Below are 25,569 nucleotides of genomic sequence, written 5' to 3' on the forward strand. Positions count from 1 at the left end.
CTCCTTATTCTCTGCCTCCTCATCTGACATGCCGCTGACCTGCTGTGGGGGTTGCAGTACTGTTCCCACTTCATGGTGAAGGAAGCGGGAACAGGAAGGGAAGGCCTGAGGCTGCTCACACCATTCCTCATGAGAAGCTGGAGTTGACATTCTTCTCTAAATAAAATGATATTTTGAAAATTATTTACTGAATTGATTTTAAACTGATGTTTGTTCTACATTTGCCTTATCAGAAATAACTAGTATCACTTTTTAAAACATGGCTGTTAGGGCACCTGGGTGGCTCAGATGGTTAAGCGTCTGCCTTTGGCTCAGGTTATGATCCCAGGGTCCTGGGATCGAGTCCCGCATCGGGCTCCCTGCTAGGTGGGGAGCCTGCTTCTCCCTCTGCCTCTCTCTCTCTGTCTCTAATGAATAAATAAATAAAATCTTTAAAAAAAATAAAATAAAATATGGCTGTTAAAGAGAGACAAATTAAATTCTTCTTTTATCTGCTTCCAATTCTCTATACATTTGTGCCAATTGAGAGGAACCTGTCTTCCTTCAGCCTTTATATTTGCAAGCTTCTTTCTCTCCTTACCACTCACTCACATATTTATAGGCAGTTCCTTCAATTAGGTACATAAAATAAAAAGCAAAAACCTTGGTAGAGCATACAACTGTCAGGGTTGTGAGTTCGAGCCCCGTGTTGGATGTAGAGATTACTTAAAAAAAAAAAAAAGGTAAAAATCTACTTTGGTGAACTGAAATTTGAATAACTGTATTTGTTGTTGCTTACTTTTTTAAAAAGAGTTTTCACTGGAAATACCTGCATTGCATAAATATTAAATACATGTGAATTGGACAAAGCCGCTTTTTGTGTTTACCATTTTTTTTAGAACCTCTAGGATTTCAGTTGTTCAGAATTAGATGAATCATAGTCCTTATTTCATGATAATCTCTCATTATTGGTAAGTCTTTGGCCTGCTTTTATTTAGTGTTTTTAAAGTTAATTTTACCATTTGTGACCCCAACATCCAAAACAAAAGCTATGTTCCTGGCAATGACCTATTATTATCTAACCAAATGACTCTCCTCCATCTCCCTGGACCTCCTCCCAATGTCTCAGGTAGTCATTTTCTTAAATTCAGGATTCACTAGTTCCTTTTGTTCTTTATAAATTCTTATTATGTCTATGCTTCTTCCCCATATGTATTTTAAATTTAGTTGTTTTTACTTCTATTAAAAAGGTTTCATACTATATATAATCTCAGGTTTGCATTTTTAAAAAATTTACTATTATATTACTAGGATGCTCTGTTTTGTGCATTGTTGTATTTCATTCATTTTGATTACTATATAATAGTTCAAGGGAATGAGTGTACCAGTTTATTTGTTCACTTTCCCACTGAAGGACAATTAGGTCGTTCCCAGGTGTTTGCAATTGTGAACAGCTGTTAGAACATTCTTGTACATGAGTCTTGTTTTTAACCCCTGAGTTTCTCTTAGGAATAAAATTGCTGGGTTATAGGGTATATGAATTTTTAACTTTAGGAAATAATGCCAAGCTATTTTTGAGTGACTGCACCAATTGGTACTCCCACCAATAATGTCTAAGAGACCCTGCATAACCCTAGCTCTCCAGCATTTGGTATTGTCAGACTTTTAATTTTTTGTCAGTTAAATGGGCATGAAGTGATATCTTATTATAGTTTTAATATTTATGTCTTATATATATTGGGCAAATTTATTTCCTCTTTTGTGAAATTCCAGATCATGTATTTTTGTCTGTTTTTTTCCCCTAAGTCATTAGTGTTTGTTAGCAATTTATTAGGCATTTATTATGTATTTCTGATATTAATCTTTTGTTGGAGGTATATGTTTTAAATATATTTTCCCAGCTTGTAACTTGATCTTTTATTTTTCTTAAGGTATCTTTTGATGTCCAGAAATTCTTAACTTTAATATAATCAATCTATTAATATTTTATGGTCCATACTTTTTTATGACTTAATCTTTTTCTAACCTAAGGACTAAAAGATATTCACCAGTACTTTTCACTAAGATATTTAATGGTTTGTTTTTTAAGCTTAAGGCCCCAATCCCTCTAGAGTTGATTTTTGTTAATTGAGTGAGTGAGGATTCAACTTTACTTTCTTAATAAAACTTAACTATTTAATTTAGATTTAACTTAAATTTAGATTTTAAACTTAATCTCTTCTTACTCCAATGGTCTGACTTGCCACTAGAGAGTCATAAATGCATGGACCTATTTCTGGGATTTTTACTCTGTGCTGTTATTGAGCGAATGAGTGTGTGTATGTATTTATCTTTGAATTATATATATTCATCTTTGAATTTTAGACATACACTTATACACTTAGATTTTGAAATAACTTTGGTTTCTCCACTAGGTTTTGGACATAGTAAAAACAAGTATTCGTACAATTCTTCCACGTATCTGGAAGGTACCTGATGTCGAGGAAGTAAGTTTATATCGGATTTTCAACAGGGTTTTTAATCGCCTACTCTGGAGTCATGGCCAAGGACTGTGGAACTGTTTCTGTGATTCAGGGTAAGTTCTAAGTTACCTCTTATTATTGTTACTTTTAACATTTTACTATTTAGTTACATAGGAAGCCCAATAAAATGGTTGAATTTCTATAATGATCTGTTAAATTATGGATTTTTTTTTTTTTTACTGTATACAGTTTTTTTGTATTTGGCTATAATTTATAGCAGTTAAGCTGATTTAGATGAGATAATGAATATGAACACAACACCTAACTGATTTGAATTCAGTGGAAAGAAGGTAGTTTTTAATTTAATTTTGTTTTATTTAAATTCAATTAATTAACATATAGTGTATTATTAGTTTCAGAGGTAGAGTTCAGTGATTCATCAGTTTCATGTAACACAGTGCTCATTACATCAAGTACCCTCCTTAATGCCCATCACCCAGTTACCCTATCCCCCCACCCCTCTCCACTCCAGCAACCCTCAGTTTCTTTCCTATAGTTAAGAATCTCTTATGGTTTGTCTCCCTCTCTGCTTTCATCTTATTTTATTTTTCCCTCCCTTCCCCTATGATCCTCTGTTTTGTTTCTTAAATTCCACATATGAGTGAAATCATATGATAATTGTCTTTCTCTGACTGACTTATTTCACTTAGCATAATACCCTCTAGTTCCATCCACGTCATTGCAAATGGCAAAATTTAAATTTTTTATGGCTGTGTAATATTCCATCCATTGGATGTCTTTGCAGAAATGTCTGTTCATGTCTTCTGCCCATTTCTTGATTGGATTTTTTGTTCTCTGGGTGTTGAGTTTGATAAGTTCTTTATAGATTTTGGATACTAGCCCTTTATCTGATATGTCATTTGCAAATATCTTCTCCCATTCTGTCGGTTGTCTTTGGGTTTTGTTGACTGTTTCCTTTGCTGTGCAAAAGCTTTTTATCTTGATGAAGTCCCAATAGTTCATTTTTGCCCTTGCTTCCCTTGCCTTTGGCGATGTTTCTAGGAAGAAGTTGCTGCGGCTGAGGTCAGAGAGGTTGCTGCCTGTGTTCTCCTCTAGGATTTTGATGGACTCCTGTCTCACATTTAGGTCTTTCATCCATTTTGAGTCTATTTTTGTGTGTGGTGTAAGGGAATGGTCTAGTTTCATTCTTCTGCATGTGGCTGTCCAATTCCCCAACACCATTTGTTGAAGAGACTGTCTTTTTGCCATTGGACATTCTTTCCTGCTTTGTCAAAGATTAGTTGATCATAGAGGGTCATTTCTGTGTTCTCTATTCTGTTCTACTGATCTATGTGTCTGTTTTTGTGCCAGTACCATACTGTCTTGATGATTACAGCTTTATAATAGAGCTTGAAGTCCAGAATTGTGATGCCACAGCTTTGGTTTTCCTTTTTCAACATTCCTTTGGCTATTTGGGGTCTTTTCTGGTTCCATACAAATTTTAGGATTATTTGTTTCAGCTCTGTGAAAAATGTTGGTGGTATTTTGATATGGATTGCATTGAATGTATAGATTGCTCTGGGTAGCATAGACATTTTCACAATATTTGTTCTGCCATTCCATGAGCATGGACCATTTTTCCATTTCTTTGTGTCTTCCTCAATTTCTTTCATAAGTGTTCTTTAGCTTTCAGAGTACCGATCGTTTACCTCTTTGGTTAGGTTTATTCTTAGGTATCTTATGGTGTTTGGTGCAATTGTAAATGGGATCAATTACTTAATTTCTCTTTCTTCTGTTTCATTGTTAGTGTATAGGAATGCAACTGATTTCTGTGCATTGATTTTTATATCCTGCGACTTTGCTGAATTCCTGTATGAGTTGTATCAATTTTGGGGTTGGAGTCTTTTGGGTTTTCTACATAGAGTATCATGTCATCTGTGAAGAGTAAGAGTTTGACTTCTTTGCCTATTTGGATGCCTTTTATATTCTTTTTGTTGTCTGATTATTGAGGCTAGGACTTCTAGTACTATGTTGAACAACAGTGGTGAAAGTGGACATTCCTTTTGTGTTCCTGACCCTAGGGGAATAGTTCTCTGTTTTTCCCATTAAGAATTATTTTTGCTGTGGGCTTTTTGTATATGGCCTTTATGATATTGAGGTATATTCTCTCTATCCCTACACTATGGAGAGTTTTAATCAAGAAAGGATGCTGTATTTTGTCAAATGCTTTTTCTGCATCTTTTGAGAGGATCATATGGTTCTTGTCCTTTCTTTTATTAATGTAGTATATCACATTGATTGATTTGTGGATGTTGAACCACCCTTGCAGCCCAGGAATAAATCCCACTTGGTCGTGGTGAATAATCCTTTTAATGTACTGTTGGATCCTATTGGCTAGTATCTTGGTGAGAATTTTTGCATCCATATTCATCAGGGATTTTGGCCTGTACTTCTCCTTTTTGGTGGGGTCTTTGTCTGATTTTGGGATCAAAGTAATCCTGGCCACATAGAATGAGTTTGGAAGTTTTCCTTCCATTTCTATTTTTTGAAACAACTTCAGAAGAATAGGTATTAATTCTTTAAATGTTTGGTAGAATTCCCCTGGGAAGCTGTCCTGCCCTGGACTTTTATTTGTTGGGAGATTTTTGATTACTGCTTCAATTTCTTTGGTGGTTATGGGACTGTTCAGGTTTTCTATTTCTTCCTGGTTCAGTTCTGGTAGTTTACATGTTTCTAGGATTGCATCCATTTCTTCCAGACTGCCTAATTTGTTTGCATATAGGTGATCATAATATATTTGTATAATTGTTTGGATTTCTTTGGTGTTGGTTGTGATCTCTCCTTTTTCATTCATGATTTTATTAATTTGGGTCCTTTCTCTTTTCTTTTTGATAAGTCTGGCTAGGAGTTTATCAATCTTATTAATTCTTTCAAAGAACCAGCTCAGTTTCGTTGATCTGTTCTACTGTTCTTTTGGTTTCTATTTCATTGATTTCTGCACTAATCTTTATTATTTATCTTCTCCTGCTGGGTTTAGCCTTTATTTGCTGTTCTTTTTTCCAACTCCATTAGGTGTAATGTTACCTTGTGTATTTGAGACTTATCTTGTTTCTTGAGAAAGGCCTGTATTGCTATATACTTCCTTCCTGGGACTGCCTTTGTGGCATCCCAAAGGTTCTGAACTTTTGTGTTTTCATTTTCATTTGCTTCCATGAATTTTTAAAATTTTTCTTAATTTCCTGTTTGACCCATATGTTCTTTAGTAGGATGCTCTACTCGAGAATTGTATTACATCACAAATCAGGTCTCAACTGGTACCAAAAGATTGGGATTATTCCCTGCATATTCTCAGACCATGATGCTTTAAAACTTGAACTCAATCACAAGAGAAAATTTGGAAGAAACACAAATACATGGAGGTTAAAGAACATCCTACTAAAGATTAAGTGGGTCAACCAGGAAATTAAAGAAAAATGTAAGAAGTCCTCTACTCGAGAAGAATGTGTATTCTGTTGCTTTAGGATGGAATGTTCTGAATATATCTGTGAAGTCTATCTGGTTCAGTGTGTCATTCAAAGCCCTTGTTTCCTTGTTGATCTTCTGCTTAGATGATCTGTCCACTGCTGTGAGTGGGGTGTTAAAGTCCCCTACTATTATTGTATTATTATCAATGTGTTTCTTTAATTTTGTTTTTAGTTGGTTTATATAATTGGCTGCTCCAAGTTAGGGGCATAAATATTTACAATTGTTAGATCTTCTTGTTGGATAGACCCTTTAATTATGATATAGTGTCCTTCTTCATTTCTTATTGCAGTCTTTGGTTTAAAATCTAATTTGTCTGATACAAGGATTGCTACCTCAGCTTTCTTTTGATGTCCATTAACATGATAAATGGTTCTCCACCCCCTCACTTTCAATCTGGGGGTGTCTTTGGGTCTAAAATGAGTCTCTTGTGGACAGCATATCAATGGATCTTGTTTTTTTTTTAATCCAATCTGATATCCTGTGTCTTTCAGTTGGAGCTTTTCGTCCATTTCCATTCAGAGGAATTATTGAAAGATATAAATTTGGTGCCATTGTATTACCTGTAAAGTCACTGTTTCTGTAGGTTGTCTCTGTTCCTTTCTGGTCTTTGTTAGTTTTGGGCTCTCTTCGATCAAAGGATCCCCTTTAGTATTTCTTGCAGGGCTGGTTTAGTGATCACAAATTCTTTATTTTCTGTTTGTCCTGGGAGCTCTTTATCTCTCCTTCCAATCTGAATGACAGCCTTGCTGGATAAAGTATTCTTGGCTAAATATTTTTCTCATATAGCGCCTTGAATATATCATACCCATCCTTTCTGGCCTGCCAAGTCTCTGTGGACAGGTCTGCTGCCAGACTTATGTTTCTACCCTTGCAGGTTAAGGACATTTTGTCTTGAGCTGCTTTCAGGATTTTCTCTTTATCTCTGAAATTTTCAAGCTTCACTATTATATGTTGGGGTATTGACCTATTTTTATTGATTTTGATGGGGGTTCTCTGTGCCTCCTGGACTTGAATGCTTGTTTCCTTCCCCAGATTAGGGAAATTCTCAGCTATACTGTGTTCAAATAAACCTGCCCCCCTTTCCTCATCTTCTGGCACCCTTATTATTCGAGTATTATTGTGCTTTATGGTATCACTGATTTCTCAAAGTCTCCCCTCATGATCCAGTAGTTGTTTTTCTCTCTTTTTCTCAGCTTCGTTACTTTCCATCATTTTGTCTTCTAAATCACTGACCCTCTCTTCTGCCTCATTTACCCAGCAGTTAGCGCCTCCGTTTTTTTACTGCATCTCAGTAATAGCATTTTTAATTTTGGCCCGATCAGATTTTAGTTCTTTTATCTGCAGTAAGAGATTCTCTAGTGTCTTTTATGCTTTTTTCAAGGCCAGCCAGTATCTTTATAATCGTTTTGAATTCTAGTTCCAACATCTTACTTATATCCGTATTGATTAAATCTATGGCAGAGTACTACCTCTGGCTCTTTCTTTTGCTGTGAATTTCTCCTTCTAGTCATTTTGTCTAGAAAAGAAAGGAGGAAAGAAAGAGAAAGAAAAAAAGAAAAAAGAAAAAAACCCAGCAAAAACAGCAACAACAACAACAACAACAACATGTGCAGGGAGTGATTCTGGTGTATGCTGTGTACACTCTGCTGTTGTGTTTTGGCTGCTCTTTCCCACTGGTCCTTCCTCCACATAGTTCCTCCTTGCTTGTAGTGGGGAGTGTTTGTTCCTTTAAGTAGGTATGCTTTGATTTGTTTGTGAAGTTAAGCTGGAAGCTGATGTTGTTCAGCTTTCTTTAATCGGTAGACTTGGTAGATGGAGGGGTTTGTGTTGGTCTTCTGAGGGAGAGGCCTGCTGTGCTGGCTCACAAGCTGACTTGCTCTCCTAAAGATACTCCTGCCAGGTCAGAGGGGAGGGGTTTAGTGTAGGGGACTCCAGCCTCCACTAGAGGTGCTGTGTTTCTCTCTGGAATCTGACTGTGCTGGTGGGTGCGAGGAGGGAGGGATGGTGCAAGAAGTAGAATAAGGCGTCACCTCACCCTTTTGTCTCTGGGGAACAGAACTCCCAACAGCTCCTGCTCAGCTGGCCCTCTTACAAAATGTCCTGTGACCTGGGCCCTTGTCAGTTCCCTGCCCTAATCTGTCTGTGCCTGGGTCATTGGCATGCCCAGAGCCACAGATCTCCTGTATTTTATCTCTGGCCAGAGGCTGGGATTCAAAACTCCCAAGTTTTAAAGGGCCTAGTAATGTGTGCGCCTGCTCAGTGGGGAAGCTCAGGGTGTGCCCAGCACCGACCCGTTCCTTAAAAGCCGTCACACAGTGGGCAGTCAGAGGCTAGAGTTTATTGCAATGCTCAGTGAAAAGCTGGAGCCAGGTTATCAGCCATCCGCACTTGACTCAGTCCCCTACTCCCCTTTCTCCCAGAAAAGCCATTGCAGAGGCTTGAATCTATTGTGGCAGACAGCAAAAAGCAGTGGTCATGTTACCCACCATCTGCTCCAGTCTGCACTTCACTCTGTCAGTCCTAGCAAAGGGGTTGATTGGTGCCACACAGAGGTTTAAGCCTATTGTGGTTCACACCAAAAAGTTAAGAGGTTTTCTGCCCTCTGTGTGCCCCTCTGATGCTGATGCTGAGCTCCACTCAAGGGCATCCCAGCTGTTCTTTGTCTCTGGAAAGGACAAATATGCTCCTCCAAATGCCCTCCAGGAAGGGGGGCAATCCCTTCCTGAGCAACCCACCCATCACCGCTTATTGTGAGGTTACAAACCGCTGCAATCTTTCCAACTTTCTCCCTCTTCCTGACTTTGCTCCTCCAACTGGGCTTCCTCCTCTTCCAGCTGCACTGCTTCCCAATCCCCCAATACAGGGCTCTGAAACTTGCCTCTGCCAAATTATCTGGCTTCAACTCTGCAGGTTGTTTCCATACTCCTTTGATCCTAGTTGCGCAAAATCATTAAAGGTTGATCTAGTTGTATTCAAAGGACAAGGTAAGTTCAGGGTCCCCCTACTACTCCGTCATCTTGGAACTCTCCCTGCCCCCCCCCCCCCGGTGCCAAGGTAGTCTTAATGAAAAATCTCCATTACAAATGAATATCTTTAAGGTTCTTCTGCTCTTGCCTTCATGTAACAGACTTCCAAAATATGGCTACACTCCTGCTCTTCTCCAAAATTTCAATCCTGCCAAAGCTGTTGTGACTCATTGTCACTTTAGCCTTAAGATATTTAAAGCCAAACATTAGGCACCTCCCTTTCATTCAGAAATAGCTTCCTTTCTGGCCTTCCCTTAATCCCATTGTTATTCTCCCAGTCATGCAGGTTTGATATGTCAGGGTCATCTGTATCTTTCTTCTTCCCAGTCTGTATTCAGTGGTTTGCTAAATCCTGTTAGTTTTTCTGTCATATTCTCACTGTGGCTACTTTAGATTCTTTTTCATTGTTCTTAGTACCCAGTACTTTCTACTGTGTTAAATACTTTTGGAGAGACAAAGTTGATTTTGACACAGAGCCTGACTGCAAGACTCTTAAATATGATAATAGCTAAAGCTATACTACTTACTATGTGCCAGGCATTGTTCTAAGCACTTTATGTATATTGAGTGATTTAATCCTCATAACAACACTTTGAAGCAAGTTTTATGTTTTATCTCCATTTTGTAGGTGAGGAAACTGAGGCATAGATAGGCACTAATGACCTAGTGCAACTGGGATTTGGACTCAGGGAGCCTGGCCCCAGAGTTTGTGGTGTGAACCAATAAGTTCTGCTGCTTCTAGTAGATAAAATAAGATATATATATAAATATTGATTATATAAAAGAGACCTATATAAAGTATTATAGGATTTCAGATAGGAGGAACCTTTTGGTAGAAGGGCTAGGTAAAATTAATAGATTTCTAGACATTTTTGTCTCCAGTTTTTTGTTTCCCATATCTATCCTACTGTCAGGGTCATTTCCTAAAATCTATAGTGATTTCCCTCACTTATCATTAAAGTCCAGACTTCTTTTTTTTTTTTTAAAGATTTTATTTATTTATTTGAGAGAGAATGAGAGAGAGCACATGAGAGGGGGGAGGGTCAGAGGGAGAAGCAGACTCCCTGCCGAGCAGGGAGCCTGATGCGGGACTCGATCCAGGGACTCCAGGATCATGACCTGAGCCGAAGGCAGTCGCTTAATCAACTGAGCCACCCAGGCGCCCTAAAGTCCAGACTTCTTAGCTAGAGACACAACACTCTCTAACATGCTGGTTCTTTCTTATTTCTCTAATCTCTCTCAATACTCCAAATGAGCTCCAAATGTCCTCCATTTAAATATTCTAGTCCTCTAGTACCAATTTATTCATACCATTTTCAGACTTATTCTCACCACTATCATGTTCCTCAGTGGCCATTTACTTTTCTTTCCCTTTCTTTCTTTCTTTCTTTCTTTTCTTTCTTTCTTTCTTTCTTTCTTTCTTTCTTTCTTTCTTTCTTATCTTTCTATCTTTCTTTCTTTCTTTCTTTCTTTCTTTCTCTTTTTCTTTCTTTTTTTTAAAGATTTTATTTATTTATTTGACAGAGAATGTAAGCAGGGGGAGCAGCAGAGGGAGAGGGAGAAGCAGGCTCCCTGCTGAGCAAGGAGCCTGACGTGGGGCTCGATCCCAGGACCCCGGGATCATGACCTGAGCCAAAGGCAGATGCTTAACTGACTGAGCCACCCAGGCGTCCCCTCAGTAGCCATTTAAAAACAGGAAGAATTTATAAGGTGCTCTGGGTTGTAGTAAAATCTGAGAGTAATCTTGGCTATAAATTATTTTCTACAGAGATTTAAGTGGAACATTTGAACTATATTCTGTGGCCCATTAGTTGATGGTTCTCTGTAGAAGTTCTCTCAATCTAGACTCATAACTGGAATTTTGTTTCTGTTTGTTGGTCCATTGGTTGTGATATGGAAATGTTGGGGTTCAGAGTCAACAGCTAAGAAAGAATACTTGAGATGTCTTCGATGTATAAAGATGGTTTTATTAAAGCATGGGGACAGGGCCCATGGGCAGAAAGGCTGCCCTGGTATTGTGAGGAGCAGTTAGTTATATACTATGGAGCTGGGGGAAAATCCAAAAGGATTTTCATATGCTAAAGAAGACTCATAGGATCCTGGAGACCTAGCTATTGTCAAGCTAAGGTTGTTTTTCCCTCTAGCAAAGCACTAATGTTAAGACAGTTGGGAGTTCCTGGAGGAAGGTCACACTCTGCTTGCCTCAAGTATTTGTCAATGGGCTGCAGGTTATAAGGAAATTTAATTTTATCTACATTTCCTTCTGCCTTTGTTCTCCACATCAGTTAGAATGCTAGTTATTCTTCAGCAGGGAAAGCAGTCAGATAGTCTGCTACTGAAATTGGTGCTGGTAATTTTGAGTCCATGAGGTAAACTCCAACTCCAGACCCCAAAGATGCCATACAGTGGTTCTTCTTTGCCTCTGGGACTCCTCTTCCCTGAATTATTTTGGTAATATATTCTAATTGATTCAGAATCTTTTTCTCTTGTTCCTTGAACAATACTCCCCTTAAATTTCTCTGGTGGTATCTATTACTACTAGTATTGATAATGAGAGTTAATAGCATTTGACCTGATACTACTATACATATTAAATATTCTTATAATTGCCACTTTAATATTTTGAATAAATTATTATTGTTATTATTCTCATTGTACAGAGGAAGAAATCAAAGCATAGAGAGAATATAATTTGCCCAAGTTCTTATAGTAACTAGGTGAGCCAGGATTTAAACCCAGGTTGTCTGACTCAAGAGCCCAAGCTCTTAACTGTATGCTTTATTGACTCGCCTCAAAGCAGCATTCCCAGTGGTTGACAGGCTTGCTTGATTTAAGTCCCATAGCCTTAGCCAAATCCCCAGCCCCTTGCACCTGGGCAAATAGAGCAGGAGTAGCTTTGAGTCCAATTTGACCTCCGCTCTCCATCCATTTCTTTAAAACCTTGGTGGTCTGTAGAGAAGAGTTTAACACTGGATTTTATTTTGTAGCCTTACAAATGGGTTTCTTAGGCTTCTTCAATTTAATTAAGTCACAGAGTGTTGTGTGTGTTTGATTCCCAGTTTGGACCCAGAATAGGTCTATTAATCCTTTGAATCATGTCTAGTCAATGAATACTCCTTTAACCTTTGGTCTAACAGCCTAGTAGTCAAGGTAAAAATCTACTCTTAACTCACTTCTAAAGGAATGATTTTAATAAAAGGCACAACTGTCTTTCACAGTTAGGTGTAAAATCTTGGAAAAATATAATCCAAATAACTCTGGGCCACCTTGATTCTTGCCTCTGCCTGTCAACACCCCAATAACAAAACTAAATAAACCACTCCCTGTCCACATCCAGAAACATCAAAGAATACTGTAGATCTTTGTGGTATGTTTCCCTAGAGTTGGCCCAGGGGTTTTACTAATACATCAAATAGAATACACCCTTATCCCCCTTTCTTGTTCTTTCAGGCTGCTGAAGCCCATGCTCAGTGACCCTTGTTATCACATGGAAACTTTTCTTGTTATCACATGATGCTCTACATTCTGAATGTGTTCTCTGCAGGAGAACAGCTCTTGGAATTTTCATGAATAAAATTATCCTCCATGTTCTACTGGGATATAGGAAGCTTAGGTGCTATGGGATTCAGACTCAGGCCTGAGAGCTCAGGAAATGTGGCCAAAGGACGTAACATTTCAGCTGAGACTTGTAGGAAGAGGAAGAATAGTTTTCCAGGTAAAACAAAGAGGAGGAAGCAGGGGGTAAATGGGAGAAGAAATATATTGTTTGGAAAAGTCCTCTCTCCACTCAAAACTATGATATGTGAACCCCAAAGAAGAGAATCTGTTTAGACCCTCTAGCCAAAGGCATTTTCCCATGGAAGTTTGTCATGGAAAAGCTTTTCTTTTAGAATCTTTGGGCAAGAAGAAATGGTAAGGAATATTCTAATCAGTCCACTTCTAGATTTACTATCCCACTTAAAAATGTATGCATCATACAGAGTAAAAATGACCTGACTCTTACTGTTCTCATATCACTTTCAGTTGAATATGTTATTGTTAGTACTTTCCAGCTCATTGTTCCTGTGTATCCAGTTGGTATAGTCCAGTTTTGGTTGGTTTTGTTTTGCTTTGTTTTGCTTTTACTTTCCTTTCTCCTTTCTGCTACTTAACTTTGGTCCACTCAGTCATCCATTCAGACATCTACCAGAGAAGGAGAAAGAAATGAATCAGTTTTACTTTTTAGATAACTGCTTTATTAAATGTTTCGATGAGAAAATTGGTGAAAAATACTGGATTGCTGGATAATGCAAGGCTTTTCGAGTCTCTGGATTTCATTAATAACAACTCCCCTTTGTTGCCAGAGGTTTTTAGAATTCTGTACCTTATTGTTATATTACTAAAAAGTATCATATAAAGTTGTTTCCTGTTAAACATCTCTGAGGATTAGGGAGTACCAAACAGAACTTCTTAACCACTTAATTTTTCTTTTTCAATTCTGTTTTTTTTGGAATTTAGATTCAGAAAGAAGTCAGATAAGACCTTGAGTTCTTTGATAAAGGCACTGGTATTGTAAATGATTTCTACATCCTTTCACCTTCTCAAAACTGTTTGTGTTAGTATTGAAGACTGAGGTGCTGTAGTGTTACGGAGGTGTTGCACATTCACTCAGCTGTGCCAGGTGGTGGAGAGGAGGTGAGGGACACAGTCCTAATACACTCAGTGTGAAGGATGGGTTTCCTTTGTGCAGAAAAAGTTAACCTGGTACCAAGTGAAGCAAGTCCTGCTCATCTTCTTCTTTTCTTTATGAGGAGTTCTGGTGTGCTGACACTTAAAGATGAATGAATAGAGTAGAATGTGGTCTTTGGCTAGAGGTGGTGAACATACACACCAAAAATTGGTAAAGGACTTTGGTCCATATATTTATTTTAAATATTTAAGGAAGAATGAGAGAATGAGGAGCCAAAGCTGGTCAGATTATAACTTACATAGTATTCAGAATGTTACATCAAATTAGAGTGTGATAGAAGCTCTTTTATCTTTCTTCCATTTTATTTGTTCTTTTCTTACCTCTATACTCCAAATCAGAAAAAGAAAAATTACCATGATGTGTGTAACTTGATAGTGGAGCTAATCAAATGAGTCCAAAGGATCAAAATTAAAATATATCCAAATTGAGAGGAGAGGATGTAGCAATGTTCAGAATTTCAGTAGAGAGGAAAGTGCTAAGCAGACAGTCATAACACAGAATGTTTTCCTGTATGTATTTGTATTTATATGAAATTTTTATTTCTCTGGGCCTAAACATGTAGGGCTTTGAAATTAGGAAATACTAATTATAAACACATGCCCTAATTGGTATTCTCCAGTATTTTTCTTGATCAAATTAAGTTGGTTATACATACACACATGCATAGGTATATATGGGTATATGCAAACACATATGTATTATAGCCAGTTTTTCTTATATTTAGTATTAAAATTTATTTTAGAGTTAATTTAATTAGCATATTACTGTTTCTTAAATAAAAATAACTTTTTAAAAATAATAAAAATATTATATTTAGTCCCAAACATCTCAGAATATGGAAGAAAATTTATTCCTTTCAGTCTACTCATTTGAATCTTACTCCTTTTAAGAAAACCTGTCATTCACAGGTGACATGCTATCTGTTTAGGGCCACGTTTCTCCTGAAAAAATAAACAGTAGCCTTTCTACTAAAAAATACCTTTTTGAGTTTCTAAAACATTTTAAAAAATTCCAAAGATATCAAATATCCACAGAAGATTGAAAATGGAGTCTTTGAATTTCCCATTGGGAAGTACATTTTGTCAGAAAAATATTTTCCTTAATATTTTTTTCTTTCTGAAAATCTACTCTTTTCTTTCTCTAAGGGTTAAGTGAATCGGTTTATGTAAAATGAGACTTGAACCATTACCAAGTCTCAAACAAAACCTTCCCCTTGAGACTAGAAAAGTTTCATTTATACTAAGGAAATAAGTCTCTCTCTGTCTCTGTCTCTGTCTCTGTCTCTTTCTGGTGGTGGCTGGTGGTGAGGTGTTTCCTGAATTGGATTGTTATGGTAAATTTAGGAATTGTAAGTACATTTATATGTATTTGTTTACCTGTGCGCATGCATACACACACACACACACACACTTGAAGTTTACCAAGAAAGTGTGTACTCCTGTGTGCTTTGGTAGAAGCTGAGTGCACTTAAGGAGGCAGGATACTACCTTTGTGATTATAGTCAGGCAGTACTCACTGAGATAACATGACTTCTAGAATATAGAACCTGTGCTCTAGGAATATCATGGACATAATTACATCTCTAAGTGTTTTGAGAGGAGTGGTCATAATCAAGGGATTCACTTAAATTCTCCTAATCCAGAGAGGCCACAAATTAAATTGAAGCAAATTTTAAATTCTTTTGTGGGATCATTATCAATGTAAAGGTAAAGGTAGCTTTCAAGGAAACCTAAAGTTTTAGAATATCTAACTTTTGAGAAATAAGCTCAGTATTTTACATACACTTTAATATAGAGTAACTCAATTTTTTAGGAGGTGTTGGGAAACCATCCTGATAGCTACCTACAGTTGGCATCAGTAAAGTCTTTAAAGACAAATAGTATATGAATTCTGTGTTATGTTTTTTAATATAAAGATGAATTTTCAAATATATATTTGTTTTATACCTTTCAACCATCTGCAGTCACTTCAAATGTCTGAGGCCATTTCTACTTTTCCTTACTGGTTTGCTGCTAGGTAAGTGATAAAGCTGGTTGTCGTTTTTAACAGCCATATGAGGTCATGTCTGTTTCCATGCCAACAGATCCTCTTGGGAGAGTATTTTCAGTAAAAGCCCGGAGGTGGTGACTCCTTTGCAGCTCCAGTGTTGCCAGCGCTTGGTTGAACTTTGTAAACAGTGCCTGCTAGTGGTTTACAAATATGCAACTGACTCAAGAGGATCACTCTCAGGCATTGGTACTGATTGGGGTAATTCCAGGTACTTGTTTACATTTCTACACCCTGTGAGTTTTATATAAAGTAATGCCACGGTGCAGTTTGAAATTGAAAGTCTCTTTTTATTTACATAGTTAGAGAAAAAGCTAAAGACCAAAAATTCATACATGCTGTTATCTACAAAAGACTTTTAATTTGCACCATCTTTACCTTTAAAGGACCAAACAAGGACAGCAACCACAAACCTGAAGGTGACAGAAATAACCTACTTGGAAATGAGATTATTTGGCTTATATAATTTTGCTTTCAAATGCTGAGTAAAAGCATCCAAAAATGGTCATAAACTTGACTTTTTTCACCAATAGGGAGATTTCAAATTTATCCTTCAGCCTGATAAGTTGAGAAGATGCCTTTAGTTTAATCTTTACTCCCTTCATCATGACATGCATCTATGGGAGGTGAATTTTGTTAGGTTCCATTTAAAAATTGAATTTTAATAAATACTGTCCAGTTAAAATAGGTGGTTTTCCAAATCATGAAAAAGAATATTGTTTTTAAGCTGCAAAAATATGCAGATTGAAAAAATAGTACATTTTAGCATTTCTCTGTACAATCATAGTGCCCAATAGAATTAAAGATGAACATGTGACTTTATTTTTAGTATGTATAAGTTGCAGTACTACTCTGAATAGAAGCGAATAAATCGTGACTTTGAAAAACTAAGTGATAGTCAAATGATGATAGTATTCAACTACCCCTGAATAGGCAATGAGGAAAAATAACCACCATAGCTGGGACTGTCTTTTGAAACACCTAGACATTGATCTGTTTCTTAAAGAGATCATAGGAAGTATATAATAAAGCTAACTTTTTACAAAACTGATCTGCACCAGCAGAATGGCTTGGAGTATATTTCACAAAAAGTGTTGAAAGATGTATTTTTTTTTAAAGATTTTATTTATTTATTTGACAGAGAGAGACACAGCGAGAGAGGGAACACAAGCAGGGGGAGAGGGAGAGGGAGAAGCAGGCTTCCCACTGAGCAGGGAGCCTGATGCGGGGCTCAATCCCAGGACCCTGGGACCATGACCTGAGCCAGAGGCAGACGCTTAACGACTGAGCCAGGCACCCGAAAGATGTATTTTTAATCTTTGTTTGTTTTGGATTCTGACATTATATTATTGTCGTACCTTTAACATGTTTTAACTCTCCCCCTGCAAATAGAAGCTGAGTGATCACAACAATGATAGAGGTAAAGCTAGCCATTAATATTTGAAATATGTAAATATCAAAGCAATATTCTACAGTTTAATGGTTTGACTGAAGCAAATTATTGAAATAAAACTTACGTTACTTTTTTTTTTTTAAAGATTTTATTTATTTATTTGACAGAGAGAGGCAGTGAGAGAGGGAACACAAGCAGGGGGAGTGGGAGAGGGAGAAGCAGGCTCCCCGCGGAGCAAGGAGCCCGATGTGGGACTCGATCCTGGGACCCCAGGATCATGACCTGAGCCGAAGGCAGACGCTTAATGACTGAGCCACCCAGGCGCCCCAAAACTTACATTACTTTCATTAATATTTTCATATAATTTAAAAGAATGATGGTCATCATTAAGACCTTACAGCATATAAATTAAGTGGTTTCACTTTAAGGAGTGATACTCTGGGAGCATGACCAGGAAAATCTTAAGTTCCAGTCTAGGAAGGATGGTTTCAAACTCTTCAATGTTACTCTTGCGATTATAGATTTTGTAACACATTTTCTATTGAGGGCTCTTGTAACTTTTGTAGGTGGGCAAATAGACTGAGGTCACTCTGGAGAAGAAGTTACACCTTACAATTGTGTCAGGCCTTTTTATTTTCTTCGTTTTCTGGTGGTCAGAAGAGATATTCCTACTCTGGAATCTTGAGTTCTGGACTTCGGATAAATGCTCAGTATAACCCCAGTATGATGATTATAAGCATTCTGGGGAAAGAGGGGTTAGTAAAACACACCCTTTATTCCTGCCCAAGTTCAGAACCATTTGAGAGAGAGATGTAGGAATCAGACAGACGATCATCAGGATGTAGCTTTATTACTGAGTAAAGCCACATTGAGGGACAATGGTGTAGATTTGAGCCAAGTGAGTTCTCTAAAATTGAACTCTAGAATTAAATGTACTGATCCAATCATGGGCAGAGCTAGATCAAACCAAATCTTCCACTAACACTACCCCATAAAGTCTAGTTCTGTTAGTGTTGGCTAGTGAGCTAGTAAGAATGCATCCTTTCTGCAGATAGGCTGATCCAACAAGAGAAAGGGACTGAGCCAAGCATACCTGGTTCCTTCTTTTAAACCTGGAAATCAGATAACTCACTTCTGGTAAAAGGCCAGAAATTTGGTGGAAATTCTTCTACTTGGAAACACAAGGAGGAGAGAGAAATAAATATCTAGCTATTAAAACCTAAGTCAATGTCACATTAATTTAAAAACATGAAAACTGGCCATATTTTCTTTCCCTTATTAATTAGGAACCTATAGCTTTTTACTTTACATGTAGAAGTCGCTTAATTTGTTATTTATTAATAGATAAATTTCATTTATGAAGTATACCTAATAAAGTATAAATTAATATATATGCCTAATATAAATAATATATGAGGTATACCTAAATAGTTTATGAGGAGATATATATTTAGGTAATTTATCTATAAAATTAAAAGAGAAGAAAATAGAGATAACATCAGTCAGGTTTATGGACCATATTTATCTTGACCAAAGATCTGCATGATCTTTCTGAAGAGGCCTTAAGGTGTACATGCCATCCATTCCATGGAACAGAGTAGCCTTGAATCTTGAAGTCTTAGAAAAATAATAACTTAATAGGCATACCAAGTGGAAAGCCATTTCTCAGAGGTAGACTCATAACTAAGCAAGTAAAACTGATAAATAAACCCACATATATATATGATATATATATGAAACTAGAGTTCTTGGGACCAGCTCAATACTTTAACTATACTTACTTGGGAAGCTTTGGGATCTCCAAATACTTTGTATCATCAACATCTCTGTGTTTCTATATTTCATGTACTGAACTTCCATATAAGCTCATTTCACAAGGGGTTTCATGGTTAAAAACATTTTTAAAAACCACTGAGTTCAAACTTCTGCCTTTGGTAATAGAGCACTGGGTTTTGGACAAATCCTCCCTTTAATGACAACTAAAAAAGCTAGACAAAATATCAAAACCTTGTTTGAAGACATCAGAGTGTTAATCAGGTACTTAGTGAGAACTTGTTATACTGAATAATACTTCTGATAGACTCATGGGCCTAAGGGAAAAAGTAGGAGTTCAAGGCCTGCCAAAGATGGGGATGTTGGTGAATATCCTGGATTCCTAGGAGTAACAGTGTTCCCAGTGTTTTGCAAGGCTAAAGTTAACAGAATTACAAGGAAAAATAGGCAAATCTACAGCCATAGATGGAGATTTTGATATATATGTATGTATTGTGATACATATATATATACATATATACACACATATATATGTATTATACATATGTATATCATAATACATATATACATGTGTTATACATATATATATCAAAATACATATATATATATGTATTTTGTTAAAGATATAGAACATTTTAACAATATAACTAACAGACCTAACTATCATATATAGAAGTGAATCCAATAATCTTGGAATATAAAATACCAAGCACACCAGGAACTTTTACAAAAGTCTATCATATAGTATAATAATAAAACATATTTCAACCAATTTCAGAAGACTTAAATCATACAGAGGTTTTTTTTCCTGACCCCATGCCACTAAGCTAGAAAACAAAAGCAAAAATTATAATTGGAATATCCATACTTTGGAAGGATAAAAAATATATACTTTTAATTACCTCATGAATCTAAGAAATCATAATGGACATAAGAAAATATTTTGAACTGGATGATAACACAAATATTACAAACAAAAAATTGTAGTATGTAGACAAATCATTATTGCAGACATATTTGTAGACTTACATGAACATATTAGGCAAGAGGAAAAGCAAAAATTAAATGACATCAGCAACCATTTTGAAAAGTGACAAAATGACATTAAAATAAACCCAAAGAATATAGAGAAAGGAAATAAAAATGACAGTAGAAATTAATAATATAATGAAGCAAACAGAATAAAGAAGATCAACATGGCCAAAAATGTGTTTTTGAAAAGACTAATAAAACTGATAAACAACTGGTGAGACTGATCAAGAATATGAAAGGAAATAGTTGACATCAAGAACAAAGATAGGGTTAGCCTGGTGATGGGTATTAAGGAGGGCACGTACTGCATGGAGCACTGGGTGTTATACGAAAACAATGAAGCGTGGATCACCACATCAAAAACTAATGATGTATTGTATGGTGACTAACATAACATGATAAAATAAAATTTTAAAAAAAGAACAAAATAGAGACATCACTACAGATCCTACAAACACTGAAAATTTTATAAGAAAATATGAACAATTTCATGCTGATAAATTTGGTAATTTAGTTAACAAATTTGTTAATTAAGTTAACAAATTCCTGGAAAAACACATATTACCAAAAATGACAAAATTTCTTGTTAGAAAGTCCTATATAGAAAATACTAAATAGTCTTAACTATTGAAGAAATTGAATCACTAATTAAAAACCCTCTCACAAAGATAATTCCAAATTCACAGGTCTTCACTATTCAATTCTATTAAACCCATCCAGAGAACAGAAAAGGAGGGGACATTCTCCACCTTGTTTAATGAAGCTCCCATACCTTTGATACTAAAACCTAACCAAGATATGTCAAAGGATAGTGAAAGTTCATTGTTACTCCTGAACATAGATGCAAAAGTCTTAAATAAAATACCAGCAAAATAAACCCAGGAACTTTAAATTGGATAATGTATTGTGACCAACTTCTGTTTATTGCATCAATTTAAGGGTGAAATAACATTAAAAAGTGATCAATGTGATTTTAATAGAATAAAAGATCATTTCAATAGATACAGATAAATATATACTGAATATATATGTTCATGTTTTTAAAAAATGTTTAGCAAGCTAGAAACAAAAGGGAAATTCCTTAGTCTAATAAAGAATAACTACACAAAGCCTATAACAAACATACCTAATGATGAAATGTTGAAGGCTTTCCTTCTGAGATGAGGAATAAGACAAGAGTGCATGTTATTGCTACTTGTTTTTAACATTGTAGTAGTGGTCCTAGTTGGTTCAATAAGGCAAGCAAAAGAAAAAAAAGGCACTAAACTGAAATTCTTTACTGATGGATATGATGGTGTTTGTAGAAATCTAAATAAATCTACAGATAAATTATTAAGTAAATTTAAGAAGTTTAATGAAATCAATGTCAAGATAAGAAAATCAATTATATTTTTCCTATATCAACAGCAAACAGCAAGAATATGAAATTTTAGGTATGATATCATTTTCAATTGCATCAAAGAATAGTTAATACTTAGTAATAAATGTAACAAAAATGTGCAAGACTTTTATGTAGCAAAATGTAACATCATTGGGTCAGTATCATCAAGTGTCAGCTCTTAAATAGTTCTAAACATCTCTAAATGCAATGTAATCATAGTATAAATCTCAACAAATTTTTGGGGGGAGGCACAGTCTGACCAAAGCTTGTTCTAACATTTATACAGAAAAACAAAGGGCCAAGAATAGATAAGACACGTTTGAAATAGAAAAATAAAATGGTAGGGTTTATTAACTGTAGTGTACTAGGACTTAGAATAAGTTAAAGTAATTTAAGACAGTGTAATATTGTCAAAAGGACAGACAGACCAATGAAACCATTCAGAAAAGTCCTAAGTAGACCTAGGTGTATAGAGAGACTTGATTTATGAGAAAAGGAGGTACATTTGATTTATGACAAATGGGAAAAAGAAATTTGTTTTAAAAAGTGGTGCTGAGACAATTGGGTTTCTAAATAATAATTAAAAATAAAGAAACTTGATTTTACCCACACCATATGCAAAAATCATCTCCAATGATTTAACTACACAGATGTGAAAAGCAAAACTAAATATTACAGAAGATAATGCAGGAGAATATTTTCATGACTTTGAGGTATGCAAAGATTATAAAAAATAGGGTCAAAAAGTGCAGATCATAAATGAAAAGATGAATTTTACTATGTTAAAGTTAAGAATATCTATTCCATAGAAGATCCTGTTAAGATGGTGAAAAAGCAAGTCAGTGAATGGAAGAAGGCATTTGCAACCCATTTATAACCTATATAAGATTCTTAGGTCAAAAAAGAACTCCTACAAACTTCTAAGAAAAAAAATGAACACTCTATAAAAAAATGGGGAAGATATTGGGAAGAAGGGAGGGTGCTGAAATATACAGGGATCTGGGTACTAGGAATATTCAGTTATTTAACCTGGGTAGCAGTTATACAAGTAATCACTTTATAATATTCATTAAGCTGGACATTTATGTTTTATGCTCTTTCAAATGTGTACTATACTTTACAATTGAGTTAAATACATGGTACCATTATGGCCCCAGGCTCTGATAGCTTGAAACATCTCTCAGAACAAGGATGGTCTTGCCTTGTGAGGCTGATGTTCATAACATGTAAATAATATTTCACTCTTGTGCACTATTTCATTGGCTTTATACTCTGTGAGCTAGGCATGGAAGAAACTACTGGACTCTTTTCACAGATGGGAAAACTGAAAACTGAGGCCCGAAGAGGTTAAATGACTTCTCCAAATCCACATTGCTAGCTATGGCAGAGGTGGGTCTTGAAACTAGAGCTTCCCGCAACCCCTAGCCCAATTAAAACAATGGAATGATCCACATCCACTAGGATGGCCATTATCCCCCAGATGCAAAATAGTAAGTGTCGGTGAGAATATTGAGAAGTTGGAATCCTCATGCATTGCACTCACTATCTCAGAATGTGAAATGATGTGGCTGCTATGGAAAAGTTTGCTAGTTCCTCAAAAAGTTAAATATAGAATTGCCGTATGACCCAGCAATTTCACTCCTGGGTATATACCCCAAAGAATTAAAAACAAGGACTCAAACTGATGCTTGTACAACAATGTTTATAGCAACATTATTCACAATAGCCAAAAGGTGGAAACAACTCAGGTGTCCACCAACAGATGAATGGATAAATGCAATGTGATACAGACATACAATGCAACAGTATTCAGTCTGTATAAAAGAATAAAATTCTGACACATGCTACAACATGGATGAACCTTGAAAGCAGGCTAATTATATAAGCCAGACACAAAAGGACAAATACGGTATAAGATTCCACTATATATGAGGTATCTAGAGTAGACAAATTCATAGAGACAGAAAGTAGAACAGAGCTTACCAGGGAATGGGGAGGAGGAGATGGGGATTTAGTGTTCAGTGGGCAAGGAGTTTCTGTTTGGGATGAAAAAGTTCTGAACTAGATTGTGGTGATGTTTACACAGCATAGTGAATGTACTTAATGCACTGAATGATACAACCAGTAAGTTTCATGCTATATATATTATACCACAGTAGAAAAAAATTTAAAACACAGGATAAATATTATGATGAACTTTATTTACCTTTGTTCCCCAAACCAGGAAGCTGAGTTTATTTTGGGGGTATCAGGGGTCCTCATCTTACTCCAGGAAAATCTCAGAAGGTGGGTGTAGCTTACATTTTCAAGGCTAATTCCCTACTGGTCTTGAAATGTTCATGTTCTAGAGATCCTCCATGGTCAGCAATAAGTTGGTACATGACAGACCAATTCTACATCAAGTAGGAATTGGACAAATGCATGTTTTATGTCTATGTGATGGATATGTGAGGTTGTGTACACCTAGCCTCTGTGATGAGGAGTGAGGGTACATGTGTGAAGCAAATAGGGGTCGGAGGTACTTCTCAATTAGCTATTAGTTACAGATTAGCTGTTTTTGTAAGCTAGAATAAAGGTAAAGCTGTAAACTTTTCACATTTTTTGGTGCTTTAATGCAAACTCTTTATATATATATATATATACACACACACACACACACATATATGTATATATATGTGTGTATATATATATAGTCTATAAACGTACTTCCCAGAGATATTCTTCTTTTTTTTTTTTAAGATTTTATTTATTTACTTATTAGAGAGAGAGAGAGAGAGCGGCAAGAGAGGGAACACAAGCAGGGGGAGTGGGAGGGGGAGAAGCAGGCTTCCCACCGAGCAAGGAGCCCGATGCGGGGCTCAGTCCCAGGACCCTGGGACCATGACCTGAGCCGAAGGCAGACGCTTAACGACTGAGCCACCCCAGGCGCCCCCCAGAGATATTCTTCTTGCTAAAAACAATCAAATTGTATTATTTAATTTCATTGCAAAGAACATTTCAAAAATAATCTTTGATGTTCAGCTAGTAAGGGATCTCCCAAGAGATATTAATGGAGATATTAAGGCAAATAATCCATTGTGTTTCCCTGTAATGCTTTAAAATACCCCACAGCACTTGCTTTAGGGAAACAAAGTGTTTCTTTCAATGTAATTTCATATGCTTTTTTTAGTTCATACTGAACTTTTTTTCTTACAGAAGTTTCATTTTAGCTTTTTCTGCTTCTTTTAAAAAGTTTAGGTTTGTGGATGTATAATCTTTTTCTACTTTCTAGGTTACTGTATACTTTGTAGTTTTGAGAAAATGAGTATAATCATTGTATCCATTAGTTTTAAAACTGAGATTCATACAGAGAAATGACAATATAGGTATAGCTGCCAGGAGCACTGATGCTGGAGTTGGCACACGTGGGCTTGAGTCCGAGCTCTGCCATTTACTAGCTATGTAACTGTGGGCAAGACATTTGACCCCTGTATGCTTCAGTGTGTTCACCAATAAAATGAAACACACAATACCTACTGTATAGAATTGTTATGAGAAGTAAATGAGTTAATATTTGTAAAGCAATTAGAATAGTGCTGAGCACACAGAAAACACTAAGTATGACATAGTGTTAAATAAAATAGTACAGGTTAGCTGTAACCCTGGATTTTGTGCTTTTATTTTTCCTCTGTGGACTGGAGATCTTTAACTCAAAAGGATAGGTGAATGTTATCGTACATAATGTCAGCAGTAACTGTTGCTTGGAAATTCTTCAAAAGGAAGTTGGTAGAAGTTATTCTTTACTCTGATAATTATCTGTATAATCAGAATGCATTTTCAATAGAAGGTAGAATAACTCTCAACTAATAAAAAGTAGTGGATTTTGATCAAACACCTTATTTTCTTTTGTACCTTTGCCTTAGGTAGGAAGGGAGCCTTTTCATGACAGAAGATAGCAGATTAATCATCATGACTCCACTAGCTCTTGACATAATAATTAATCCATATAAATTACCCAAGTGATATTAAGAAAATAATTCATATAATCTGTGATGTGAGAAATCGGTTGTTTCATTATTCATCACCCATTGTGCAATTTTGATTCGATTTGGTTTGTTGTGTATTATTTTACTGCTCTATTAACTTAGTGATTTGAGCAATTATTTATAGTTTGTGATACTAGGTAATAGATTTAGAAGATATTATTAGATAATTCATGATAAAATGATGTTTATGGATGTTAT

General features: G+C 36.1%; 1 protein-coding gene across 2 annotated transcripts in view; it reads left to right on the top strand.

Annotated features, from left to right (window-relative positions):
- TTLL7 (tubulin tyrosine ligase like 7) overlaps positions 1–25,569 on the top strand; it is a 144,660-nt gene that overhangs the window by 112,930 nt on the left and 6,161 nt on the right. For both annotated transcript variants that reach the window (XM_035018164.1, XM_035018163.1), the window contains 2 exons: positions 2,394–2,554; positions 15,805–15,978. In XM_035018164.1, coding sequence (XP_034874055.1) covers positions 2,394–2,554; positions 15,805–15,978 — 335 coding nt within the window. The remainder of the gene's footprint in view (positions 1–2,393; positions 2,555–15,804; positions 15,979–25,569) is intronic.

This window comes from Mirounga leonina, unplaced genomic scaffold (genome assembly GCF_011800145.1).
Source record: "Mirounga leonina isolate KUSES-001 unplaced genomic scaffold, KU_Mleo_1.0 Mir_173, whole genome shotgun sequence".
NCBI classification, from domain to species: domain Eukaryota; kingdom Metazoa; phylum Chordata; class Mammalia; order Carnivora; family Phocidae; genus Mirounga; species Mirounga leonina.